This window comes from Montipora foliosa, chromosome 12, assembly GCF_036669935.1.
Source record: "Montipora foliosa isolate CH-2021 chromosome 12, ASM3666993v2, whole genome shotgun sequence".
NCBI lineage: Eukaryota > Metazoa > Cnidaria > Anthozoa > Scleractinia > Acroporidae > Montipora > Montipora foliosa.
Window position 1 is genome coordinate 39339486 of NC_090880.1, and position 13941 is coordinate 39353426.

The window sequence follows — 13941 nt, forward strand, 5'->3', positions numbered from 1 at the left end:
GCAATCAGGGCACCTAAGCCATAGCTTGAGATCATACGAATGATCTGATCAACCGTGATGTATTGCATGGTAAACTCGTCAGGGTCAATGCCATCGTTAACACTTTGCCCACCGGGAGATGACAGGTCCACTATGAGCCTCCACTTGCCTGGTTGACCCTTTTTAGGGATAACTCCAAAGCTGCTAACGTGCAAATGAGGGAAAGGTGGGGAGGAAAAAGGTCCTGCAACCCTCCCAAGGGAGACCTCGTTAGCCAAGTAGCGGTCAATGACCTCGGAGTGTTGATTAGCAGAGGCCTTGTTTGACTTAGCTGATTTCAATTTCTTGGAATGCTGAAATCCCAGGCGAAAGCCATTCCTGAGGCCGTCCAAGACAAAGGCGACAAGATGTTTGTCCGGATGTTGGGACAACTTGGCAGCGAACACTTCAGGCTTTAAAGGGCTAACCACGGACACCGGGGGCAAGGAGTTGGAGACTGGAAGGAAACAGAATGAGAGATGGTAATTCCCCGCTAGCGACCCTACCCCCCCTCCTGAAGTAAGGGCAGCAACACAGCAACAGTGAGAAAAGTTTAATTCAACAAGCCCAGAGCACAACGGGGGCAAGCAAAGAAAACCGTGAAAATTCTAATAATAAAACTGAACAATCAATAAAGCATGCAGTATAAAGAAGTCTGCCTGCCATAAGGTGAAAAACTCAATACAAAAAAGACATGAACTAGAACGAAACGAAAAGCCACGAATAAGGCGCGAAAAAACCTACAAAAAACAAACGACTAACTACATAATGAAAGGAGTACGCCCAACATGTTCTAAAGTTCTGAGAAGGGTAAAACTTCTTGGAGCCAATCGTTACTGACGCCGTGCTTTTTGGCCAGCTGAGACACTAAATGCCGGAGACCGAGATCTGCGCCTGACAGAACTCTCCTGCTTACGGTCTGGTCTAGAACTGCATGATACGGAACGATGGGCGCCGCCACACGTGCTGCAACGATGATAATAGCGGCAAATCGTATAAGGGGCGGTGCACCTTCCCTTGTTCCAGGACATACAAGGGATCCTCGAAGAGCTGGAACCCACTGGTTCAGAGGAATCCGGCGACGTGCCGAGGTTGGGGCTGCGAGGAGAAGCACCACCAGCGTGAAAAGTGAAGAGCTGTGCGTTCATGGTCGACCAATCGGCCAACCGAGTCGCCGCAGCGTGTTCGCGAAAAGCTTTATCGTAAGCAAGCCAAACCTGTCCGCTAAACTGGCGAGAAATCCGCAAGATTAATAACTTGTACAATGTTAAATCTTTCCAACGATGAGGGAAAAACGACGTTAGGACAAGCGAGTACACCGTGAAGGCTTCCGTCCAAGTGGTGATATCCTCGATACGCGGACGAGGTTTCTTCGGGGGAGCTGATAAAACCAAACGCCCATCGAGCATTAACTGAGGCTCGGTCTCTGAGCTGACCAAATTCGCCGCTAAAAGTTCCGACAAGTCAACGAATTTTCCGCCACGGATTTGCGTAACGAGCTTGGCAGGAACGGGAGAGTAGCCCGGGCCCACGACGAACGGCTGATCCGCCAACGAGTTCACAATAGACAGCGGTGCAATGGATGGCGGTAATTGAGCAGAAACGCCACTTAATTTATAAAGCCTGCCCCGAAGACGAGACGATTGCCGGGACCAGAGTGTTAAAAGTAGATACAAAAGTAGGTACGACAAGAGGAGAAAGCCTACCTGAGGTTGACGAGCTTGAAAGGGAAGGCTGAAAGCCCGTTCCAGCGGCAAAAAACGTCGAAGCTAAACCGCCCAACGATGCAGATGACGAACTGGCGCCAGGACAGGAGACGGGATCCGCAATCGCTGGTCCCGGTTGCCTTTGCGAAGCCTGAACAGCCGACTGAACAGCCTGATTAATGAGTGACACCAGATCAGGTGAAAGAACAGCAGTTGAGGCCGTCGGAAGTGGATTTGCCGAAGCCGGAACGCTCACCAGTGGCGAGGAAACAACAACAGACTCGCTGGACTGCGAAGACACAAATGAGGACGTCCCGCTTGTGTTCGTACTGGAGACGGGCGCTGAGAGAGCACTGAGAGAAGAGAGAGCCGCTGCTAAGCTGTTGTTGGTTTGCCGGGCGGTCATAACGGCGAGGACGACGGAAAGACGAAAAAAGCGGAACAACTGAACGCTTGCTGCTTGAAACAAACAGCACCTCACACAGCAGAAACGACAAGCACGTGCAAATCGAGAAACCCCGTATGTCACCTCAATGCGCCTGATTCCCAGACCACCTCTGACCAGCATTGGCTTGATTTTAACTTAGCCTAAATTACATTTAGCCACATTTAATATATACATTTCTGTGTGTATGTTTTTATATTATAGATGCACAGCTTCATTGTAAATAAGTGACTTAGCTTTATGGATTCTGTGCTTAATAAAGTATCTATCTATCTATCTATCTATCTATCTATCAAAATAATTGGCTTGCTTCCCAAACCAAAAGCAAAAGACAAAACTATAGAATCAGTAGCTCTCGTAAGCAGGAACATTATTATTAGAGGCCAGTTATACTGGTGGTCTACTGCCACCTATCATACCACCATCTGTTTTGCCTGCCAGCCGGATTTTAAGATTGGGTTCACACTGCAATGCCAGCTGCATATTTTGCTATTACCAGTCACTTGTAAAATTAATGGAAAATGTAGTAAAACCCATACTTAGTTTGAGTACTTCTTTTAGAAGTGTAATGACAGCTACACTGTATGTTCATGTCTTTTTAGCCCGCCGACCACTCCTTCATATATCGGTGGTTACTGTTCAACTGGCCCTAAGTTGGAAGATCTTTATGATGAGATGGATCAACTAGAAAACAATCCCCCTCAGGGAGCTTCTGATGAAGTGCCAGCTGCTTTAAGAGAAGAAGAGGCCTCGCACATTTTTGATAACTACTCATTTGATCACACATATTCTCCAGACCTTCCTATCACTGCTTATCGTCAGCAAATTGTGGATACCATTGAAAGCAATTCTGTGACTGTTATACAAGGTGTGTTACAATGATAACGTTATACTTTATGAACATTTTTCTTTACGTGTAATTTTGAACAAAAATTTGTAAATCAGTGTAACAAATGAAGTAATAATGAGGTTCTGGAGTCATCTGTTTTTCACATCTTTTCTGACCTTTATAAACAACAAAATTTTCCCTGGTGTCTTTTCCTGCTGTTGTCATACCAGTAAATACGTGTACACGAAAAGCATGCCTCTGCGATTAGGTCTGTCGGGTGAAGGTGGGCCGTTAAACGCAGAAGCAAGAGGATAAAGATAGTGAGAATTGAGGGAAAATGAGGGAGATTCAGATTCTATTATCTCATCCTCATCTATTAGCACATTAGGGTTTTACATCAGCATAACAGTCATATTTTTTAAGATATGAAAAAACAATTTTGTTATTGTCAATGTCCGGATCGAGTGGTCCGGGTTCGGGTCCTGGCCGGGGATATTAGGGCTGTTTATACGAGGGAAAATAAGCCGGGCTTACACTGGCCGTGGCTTACTTAAGACGCGAACTGGGCCATTTATACGAGTGCAGCTTACATAAGATGCGAAATGCTGGTATAAATGGTTCGCAGCTAAGTTCGCGGCCAACTGGTCCAATGATGATGTAATTTATCTTGATGTCTCGTTTTGGGGTATTTAATCCGGAGGCAAAATTTGCGACATCACAAGATAAAATGGCTTGAATAAGCAAACAAGCGAAGAAAAATTATTAAACTAAAAGTTTTATATGTAATCCAGTATCGATCCATTGAAGTCGTGAACAAACACTTGCGGTGTGCTGCAGAACTTACACTGGCTGAAGTGATGCAATTATCAAGTTGCTTTTATCAAGTTGCATTTTTCTCAGGCAAATGGACGGGAGCAAAAAGGAAGTCTGGGCTATAATAACAAAACAAGTGCATGCACAGGAGCCGTTCACGGCTTGAGCAAGCCGCGGACATCGCTTGAGTACGTTTATACGAACACTTTCACGTCCAAGGTAAGCCACGGCCAAGATAAGCACAGCCTAAAACCCCTAGGCCGGGATAAGCCACGGCTTGAGCTAGCTGCGGATGGAGTAAGCCGCAAACTTCGATTTTGTACCATTTAAACGGGGTGTTCTGGTCTTACGTAAGCCACGGCCAGTGTAAACCGTAGCTTATTTATAATAATAATAATAATAATAATAATAATGATGATGATGATGATGATTATAATAATAATAATATATATATTATTATTATTATTATTATTATTATATTACTATTATTATTTAAATGAATAGACTGGCAAGGGATTAAGGTAAGCCCTGCACTTCTGCAGAAAACAACACTGCTAGTTACCGCTAGGATACTGACGAGAGTGCTAGATGTGTGAGCATTGGCCAGTAAACCGCAAGGACCCTTGGTCATTTGTTATGACCTGCTGCTATGGGGGAAATATCGGTGTAAGATCATCCTGGGAAAAGTGTGGTAATTCGGGTTAAAAGACCTCACTGGCTCTCTCGTAAGTTAATTTCCTCAATAATAATATTATTATTGTTATCTGCAGTCTTACTTCATCATAACCTGCTTCCCTTTCTCTTTCTTAGGGGCTACGGGTAGTGGTAAAACCACCCAAGTTCCCCAGTACATTCTGGATGAGTATGCCAAGAACCAACGGTATTGTAACATCATTGTTACGCAGCCTAGACGTATTGCGGCAGTCAGCATTTCCAAGCGGGTGTGTCAGGAAAGAGGTTGGACTCAGGGTAGCTTGGTTGGATACCAGATTGGACGAGACAAGTGTGTCAGTGAGGATACTCGCCTGTCATTTGTTACAACTGATGTGTTGCTGAACAAACTGATTCAATCCAAAAATATGAACCAGTATACTCATGTTATTCTAGATGAGGTACAGAATAAAGCAAGGGTTGTTTTTAAACACTTATACAGTGAGTGATCTAATAAGATCGAAGGGGTGATTGAACTTAGTTTGTAAAAAAATTGTAGTGCCACATTGTTGGGAATTGAAGTTACATGAAAATTTTGTTTTTATCAATTATTGAGGTACAGTAAATCAATCATTACAAGTTTGGAAAGACATGCAAGACAACGTTTTGTGCGCCTTTCCTCTGAGCAGGGCTGTCAACAAATTTGAAAGTAGAAGGCTTATAGTATTAAAGTAGGTGGCCATGAAAAAAGTGAGCTTGGCTCACTTGACTGAGGATGGATAAAATGTTCTTATTAGGGCGTGCCTCTTTGGCGTGGATGCCATGTTGTTAAATCAGATTTAGTGCAAGACTGGGAACTATTCAGTTAAATGTTCCAGACATTCCACACCATTCGCACAAATGACTGAGGGTGGGCAGTTTTGTCATGATTTCTCTTGTTTAATCCTTGTGAAACGTGCCGTCAATTCCACTCAAAACTGGGAGAAGAGTGTTAAAAAGTTTCTTGGATGATAATTTAACAAGTGTAAGATTTTTTATCTTGACTGGTGGTAAAAAGAGACGAAAGTGGCCTGCTGAAGATGGCTAATACTAGCTGGCGGTTTTGGCTGGTTGCCGGCCCTTGTTGACATCCCTGGTGTGACTAAGGGCTAACACTTGAAATGCCAACTCCAATGTCTTACACCTGTACTGTGGTTTATTGAGTGTTTATAAAGTGGGGTGTTTATCAGAAAACATTGATTTGACAAAGGTGCCTATAATAATTATAGGAGAGTGGGAAAAAAAAACCATAAATAATCTGTTGATAAAGGTAAAGTAATACTTTACCTTTACCAACAGATTATTTTTGTTTTGTTTTTTTGCCCACTCTCCTATATAGGTGCCTTTGTTTTCAATGTTTTCTGAAACACTCAATAAGAAAGCCCTTCCCTTGCAGTGTGGTATTTATTACATAATGATGACTCTGTAACAGGATAAGAAATGTTCTGTAAATAAAAACAAACTTGACATTGCTTTGTGAAAATGCATTATAATCGCAGAACTGTTCGTCATTTTCGTGCCTTTGGTTGAGAAATTCAAAGTGTAGTGAAAGGAATATTTCATATGTATTGCTTGCAAGTGGTCTTCCTCAATGGTGCACTTTTAATTTCCTTCTGTAAAAGTTGGGGTATAATTGTCTTTATCTAATGTCAACCAGTAGTTCAGTCAGATTTATTTCCTGTTCAATCCCTCATGGCTTAAGAGGGGCTTCTCTTTTATTTCACTTTAAGCTTTCAAGTATATTGATTATTTTTCTCTGTGTCAGACTTTCTTGCACAAATATCTCAAGCTCACTTTCAGTGAGATTTGCTATCAGGTTGAAGCAGATCAGTGACCTTCTGATTTTTTTTTTAGGTACTCGTAAACAAATTAATCATGGGTTTGTATCTTTAGGTACATGAACGTGATCAAAGCACAGATTTCTGCTTACTGGTGGTGAAGAAACTGCTTCGAACAAACTCCAGACATGTGAAGGTGCATTAATAAAAATGACGTATTTCAATTCGTAACTGACCTTAAGACCTCTCTGGGAGAACAAAGTTTTCTCCTTTTTTTCTTTGAATTCTATGATTGTGATTATTTTGTATTCTTGTCTTTGTTATCGGATAGAAAGTTTTTAAAGAATCAATGAAGCTTGAGAAGATGGAAATTTTATTATTTGCTAACATGATACACTGACACGGACACGTACCATACCAATTAGCCAGTGTTCAAAAATAGAGTGGTTTTCAATTGAGTGTCGAAAGTAATTTATTATATTAGTGAATTGCTTTGGTTTATGATTACTTCCCTCAGTGATTGGTTCAAAGTTCTCGCGCCATTTTTACAACCAATCAGAAGTGAAACCAAAATCAATCGTGGCTCGCGCATGCACATTTTCTCGTGCTTTGTGTCTGCTACATGTAATTACTTAGAGTTTTGATTGGTTTACCGAATTGTCTCCATCCTTTTTGATTGGTTGGTTTTACGACACTTATTTGAAAACCGCTCTACCATACTACGAAAACCATTGATCTGTAGAATGGTCCGGAATTACCATTTCACTTCCCCTGCCCACTTTCGTTAAACATTTTGATGAAATTCCTTTCCCACTGGCTTAATTAAGGTGTACTCGTGGAAAAATACATTTCAAAATTTATCTCTGTTTTCTATGACAATTGCAGAAAAACTTCCCATAAAGAAACCTGGAGTGAAATCTTCCCCTTTTTCGATAATGTCTTGTGTACTCTTCATTCTCAAGTCTTCTCCAAGAGCTTTTCCACGATTAAAGAGCCTTCAATAAGCGCTAAGTTCTGCTAATACATCTTAAGAATTTGAATTTTTTACAAGCGAAAGTGGGCGGCAGAGACACGTAAATTCCCACCCATTCCACAGATTGTTGATTTTCGTAGTAGATACTCTTTGTTTGTCCCTCCAAAATTTTGCGTAAGCATTGTTTCCAGTTTCTCTTGGGACCATTGTAAGCCCCAAGAGGAAATAAAAACAACGCTTATAAAAATGCAAAATTTTGGAGGGACAAACGAAGATTGTTATGGTATTTTTGATATTGGCTAATAGCATGGGGAGCTGATGGTACTGGCATGGTGTAGCATTAAGCCTGGTTTTCACTATTGAGGCATGCATAAACAGAAGAAGCTTATGCAAACTCAGTAGTTTGTTGGTTCATTAGAGCCTTTTGTTCGAACAATAGACACTAATTAACAACAAGTAAATGCGCCTGCGTGTGTTGCTTGTGCTTAATATGCTTGCGTCGCTAGTGAAAACCAGGCCTTATAATGTTGTTTGTGTGCAGATGGATAAACATGCTATTAATTTATTTTAAAACAGTAACTGAAAATAGTTCTTAAAAGAGTTCTGGATGAGAAATTTCAGTCAGATTTCAGAAAGTTTATAGAGACCCGATTGTATTGACTACAGAATAATATAAAATTGCTTTTAGGCTACCACATGTCTTTCATCTTTGCATGATGAGGAGAATACACTGTACTAAATTCACTAAGCTGAGTGCATCTTGTTGTTAAAGCTATAGCTAGAGGCTGAAAATATCTCACCCTATTTATTTCAGTCAGTTTTTACATCATTAATTTTGTATCTCATACGTGTAGGTTGTGCTAATGTCAGCGACAATTCAAAGTGACTTATTCTCCATGTATTTTGCTGTGCCAGTGAGGGGCAAAGTAGAGGGTGCTCCAGTGGTTTCTGTAGAGGGAAACTCCTTTCATGTAGTGGAATGTTACTTGGAGGATCTTAAAGATATTGGTGTAAGTTAAAGCACAGATAATTAACAATTAGACCCAAAGCCCACAAGGGCTACGGGTCAATAGCCCATGAGGCGAAGCCGAATGGGCTATTGACCCATGGCCCTTTAGGGCGAAGGGTCTCATGACTATGTGTGACTATGACTTAAAATGTGCATAGAAGGAAATTTTTCTTTTTGTTTTCTGTATACTGGTGTAGTTGTGTAAATGAAAGAAACCAATTTATTCTCCACTATATCTACTAGTGTGGTTATGATTATGTATTTTTGTTACTTTTATCCGTTTATTATTAATTTTATGGATTATTTAATATATTAATGTTGTAGTTCCCACGGGTATTATATTACAATAACAAAACGCAAGCGACAACATTGGGGTAAAAGGGAGGAACACCGTTCCACGAGCGGCATGGACAGACGACTTTCGTAGCATGACTAAAAGCCTGAGATTATCTCCCTGATGCACGAGGCGACCCGTGCGAGGCGAATGGGGATAGTTGTTGCTTTTCGCCAATCTAGATGAAGGATAAATATACAGGCTTCAGATAGGACGCGGAAAAAATTAAAGATTATGCGGAAATTTTGGCCATATTATGTGTAAACATGCGTTGATTATGCGGAAATTACACCGGATTATGCGGAAATTTGAACATTAATAGAACTAATAATTAGGCCCATCCAATGTATTTACATGCTTATGATAAATCAGGACTCGAAATTCCGACCAATACAGTCGCTTTTCCCTTTGCAATTAAGATATCTGGCCGAGTCGCCAATTTTCGACCAGCATTCACCGTTAAAATAAAAGGGTTAGTAATGGACATTTTGCCGAAACTTTTGCTAAAAGAAAATAAAGCGATTAAAAAAATGTTCTGTTTCTTGTCATGAATTTTGTTTCAATTTTGAGATATGGAGCAAAATTATGATGTGGTTGAACCACGATCCATTCCCTCGATCATTCACCATTTTCAGCGGTTTTTTACACATCCGTATTGCGGGCTCTTTGTTTTGTACAACTTCATCGCAATGATTGTCCCTACTTTACCAGAGTTCACCAGAGTTTACAAAATGATGCAATTTAATTTCCTACTATAACTTGTGGCTAAATTTTCATACCTTGTATCTTTTTAAAAATTTCGAGCCTAGGGTATGTTATGAAAAGGGTTTAACTAGATCTAGAGTCCAGGCTCATTCCCGAAAAATGAGTGGAAACTGCTTATGAACTTTCATCTTGCGAACGAAATGGCGTATTTTCTTCAATGTTCAGGAAAAATAAGCGTTTTAGTCAATCTCTTTGGCTTTTGTGTTTGTGAGGGTGGTAAGCAGCTGCTTTATCAACTAATATCAGGTATTTCTTCACGTTTTATGACGGAAAAAATTATCGTAATTATGCGGAGGATGCGGATTTTAGGGAATTATGCGGATCCGCATCGCCGCATCCTGTCAGATGCCATGAATATAGGAGTCCATTCATGTCTCATTTGCATTTTGTAATGTTTAGGAAATAACGTAACGTATAGGGGATAGCTCTAATGAGTCACACTCCATTAACTACGTTTTACAACGCTGATGTAAAGCTTATATAAGTATAGCATTTTTAGATTCTCTGTAGACTGAGGGCCACAAGTTTATTAGAGTATAAGGGATATTATATGTACTGTAGATCTATGTTGTAGTTCAATTTTTTTCTTGGTTTACAATTTTTCAAACAAGTTCAATTTGTCTAGTATTCGTTATCATAATCTGAAACAAGGAAAATCAAAATTGAACTGGTTTTAAAAATTTAGAACCAAGGAGAAAAGTAATTTGAACCGCTGCAGATACCCTCGTTTAATAAAGGCTTGATTATTTTTGTAACGTTAGATTTTATAATCATTATACATTAGATATTGGATTAGTACATTTGTCAACTTACTTTGATTCAGTCAGCTTCATTTTTTCTGTTTTTGGTACCATTGGAGTTCATATACTTTAGCTACGATGTATGGTTTTGCAAAATGTCTTACTGTTGATGTGAGGAGGAAAAAAGTTCCCCTATGTTCCTTCCCCTCTGCAGTATTTGCTATCCTGTTTATAACATTCCCAGGATTTTGGACGCCAGGTGTTGATAAAGTTGGCTATGAACTTGTAGGACACTCATTTGCCACCTCGGATGAGTTAGAAAAAAAACCAAGTCATTAAGGGTACAGTACCCTTAACTGTTAGCCTGCCTTTCTGTTCGATTTAGAAGGCAGTCATTGATCAGAGACACGGAAGAAGCAATTATGGCGAGATTGCAAAAAAAGGTTGTGATGGGCTTCTGGTTCTGATGATTGCGCTACAGCCACTTTATTATATCTCACAGTTTGTGTATAAAGTTAAGGGCTTAAGAATTATTTTCTCTTGTGGGACAGTGACTACAATGGAAGCTAAAACGAAGAACTTTTAATAGACGACACACTGTGAGATCTGACAGAACTAAAGTACAGTTGAAACTGACCAATAGACTACTTTACAAACTGAATATGATTAGCAGTGGGACTGCAAATTGTCACAGAAGGCCATCTGTACGTTAAAAAATTGCCACAAAATTGATCAAGAAATTAAAATTGTCCCAAAAACAAAAATACTACCCCAATCTAAATCATTCTGGACGCAGTCAGGTAGTAAAGGACTATGTATATTATTATAATAATGTTTCCTACATGTTACAGTAGATTTGTTTTCTACCAGTATCTGCAATTTTGTTGACCATTTGAACACTATTGCAAGCTTCCAGGTGAAATTACAAAAACTGATGGTAATCTAATACCAAAAACTCGTATTAATTAATTTTATGAAATTACATGTCGAACCTACCGGTAGACTTCTTCACTTGACGTTTTGGACATCCTCTGTTTACCTACAGTAATGAAGAAATCTATTTACATGTCATTATTTGGAAATAATTATATGATCTAATGACTTTTTGTTAACACAAAAAAATACTTGAACTGAATTTCTCATTATCTTCTGACCAATTACCATTTTTGACTTTATTATTTGTGTTTTCCATTAGGCAATGGCGTGCCACTGGATCGTGGGAAACAGTTCTTGGTTTCCTTCCCTGGTTAGTATATTTTGTCTCTGACAGACTGTTTGTTTCTGACAAAAATTTTCATTCAAACGAACTACCTTGTAGCAGATTTTTGCTACGATGCAATAATAATACAGGTAATCACTTGTATTGAAACAAACTCCAGTAACAAATGAAGGAATAGAAAAGATAAGCGTTTTGAAGCTAAAGTTCTGCAATCTTGCAGAACAGTTGGAAGAAATAATAACAATTATGTCCATAAGCACGTTGGAATGAGGGATGAGATAGTCCAACGAGGCGCGTCGCTGCCGAGTTGGATATAATCATCTCAGGGCCAGCAAGTGCGCGTGGAAATAATTAATTATTAGTTTATTAAAAACTGCCCCCATAAAGATAGAAAACTGGCCTACAACTGAAAAATAAAAAGTGCCCAAAAAGATCACGGCATATGCTTGCCGTGTTTGTTTGAGGATTCTAGGTATAAGTGCTCATAACCATGATGTGCTTAGCCAATCAAAACTCTCGAATTTGCATTATCCAATGATCCAGTTTTAATAATATTATTAATTTTATGTCCCACGTAATTTAATTAACTTTCTAAGTTTCATTGCAAAAACAATTGCAGTACCACATAATGCCTTCTTGTGTTTGAAATACTGTGTTTAAATGATTTTGTTTTTATTGCCGTCAATCATTGTACCGAACAACCTTAGTTAGTCAGAACTGTCTTTAAATTAATTGAAGAAGTTTGTCCATTATATGTGCCTATCTCAGGTGAATTTGAAATCAAACTCTTGGATCAACTTATGGCAAGCCTATGTGCTCAGATCGCAGGTAAGGTTTTGTTTGACCTTAGGTTCTAACAACCTGGGTGGGGTGAACTTCTAAGGAACTTCAAAGATCTTTGATGACTCATGCGGGGCTCAACAGTTGACCGATAGTGGACCAAAACAGTCAAATCGACTGTCAACTAATGTCATTCGGCTGAGTTGTTGATCAATTGACACATCGGTGGGGTGAGGCTTATTATTCGAAGGACCATGCCCTTTTGAAGTCTCTCCTCTAGCGTGATATCTGAGGGAGGTACTCCGTAATATCACCTATATGTAAAAGTTCTACATTTCCCCACAGGCAAAGGGTGATTTGTTTTGTCTAGTCAGACTACCTTCGTGTCCAATTCTTTCAGGTCTGCTGTGTTTATCCATTGACACCCACAATGCCCTAGGACGACCCCGCTTGTTGATTGAGTAAAATCGTCTGGTGTTAGAGTTAAAATCTGTGAAGTCTCACCCCCAGGTGTTCAGGGAATTAACAGAGTAACTTATTCTTTTTCATACACCTTCTCCCCACTCTATGTGGGAGTTGGCATTCCTGGTCAGTTGCTTCCATTCCCTTCCAAGCTCCACTCATTTGCCGTCAAGTCACGTATCCCTTAGATCTTGCCTTGAGATCTCTGTTTTGGCCTTCTATTTCCTCTCTGCTATTCCACTTCAATTGTTCCATCACCCTTTTGTTCACACGCAACTCTCATATGATCAGAATACACAATGTACATGTTAAACTTGGTTCATGACCATTTTCTTAAAAGAATGTGCATTTTGAGAAGAGGAATGGTATTGGGGAGATATCCTGAGAATAAAATTTACGCGGTACATTGCATGTAATAGTCGGGAATATGACCTTAGGGAGTCAGGTGGCATCTCATGTATTTTGAAGTTTCTCTGCCAAGAATCATCCAAAACCACAGGCTACACACATACAGATTTCACACCAAAAAAACTACATCTCAAAAAGTTAGGCATAATCCTGTGAATATGGACAAGAAAACCATCCACTGTTCACCCTTCTCCCATTTATCGGGAGCAGAATTCTTTTTATTCTAGAAATGGCACATTTTCAAGAGAACCCTTATTTCGAATATTTGGTTTTATCCACACGGATGAGTTGATCAAGGTAAATTTGGCCACCGTACAGAGATTCTAAAAGCTGACGTTTCGAGCATTAGCCCTTCGTCAGAGCGAATCGTGGGATTATGGGTTACGGTAGTTTTTTATAGTAGTAGTAGCATGATACGATATTAGTGCGTAAAATGGCAACTCGCTGGAATAAATAGGAAATATTAGTTAAATGAAAAGTCGTTCGTTAATACCGTCAGGATTAAGGGTGCTGATTTGCAATAGAAAAATTAAATGTCAGTGCCAGTACCATCTGACATGATGGCCTAACTTTAATACATGTAGCTAACTTCATTGAGTTATACCATTATTCTGATTAGCTTACTCTTTGAATACCTAGTTCATACTACAGGGAGGTTTCAGGATTACAGAAACGAGTCATGACTACCAGAGGGTTCAGGGTTTTTACGGGAATAATTCACTTGCCGTTTTTGTCCCAAAATCAAATAATTAAATTGTATCGTCACCTTTGATTACCCATAGTTAATTCACCAACCCTGGAATCAAGTCTAGTCTGCATTATACATTTTTTCTCTTGTCTCCATTGTAATACAGGTGTGTGACTCTCTGCCATTACATTCCAAAATAACCACTCTGAGCAAGGGAGATGTTTTCACGACAGCCTCAAGAGGGATTTAGGAAATGGAATGATGAAATATAACACTCGCCATGA

At 39.7% G+C, this 13941-nt stretch overlaps 1 protein-coding gene and 2 pseudogenes across 1 annotated transcript in view; 2 read left to right on the plus strand and 1 right to left on the minus strand.

Annotated features, from left to right (window-relative positions):
- The window catches only part of LOC137979904 (uncharacterized), a 4235-nt pseudogene extending 2105 nt beyond the window's left edge, over positions 1–2130 (minus strand).
- LOC137981167 (ATP-dependent RNA helicase TDRD9-like) overlaps positions 1–8271 on the plus strand; it is a 14054-nt gene extending 5783 nt beyond the window's left edge. Inside the window, exons 2-5 of the mRNA XM_068828507.1 lie at positions 2772–3037; positions 4622–4923; positions 6395–6475; positions 8107–8271. Coding sequence (XP_068684608.1) covers positions 2772–3037; positions 4622–4923; positions 6395–6475; positions 8107–8271 — 814 coding nt within the window. The remainder of the gene's footprint in view (positions 1–2771; positions 3038–4621; positions 4924–6394; positions 6476–8106) is intronic.
- Positions 8272–9500: 1229 nt separating this feature from the next.
- Positions 9501–13941, plus strand: part of LOC137981168 (ras-related protein ORAB-1-like) — an 8748-nt pseudogene continuing 4307 nt past the window's right edge.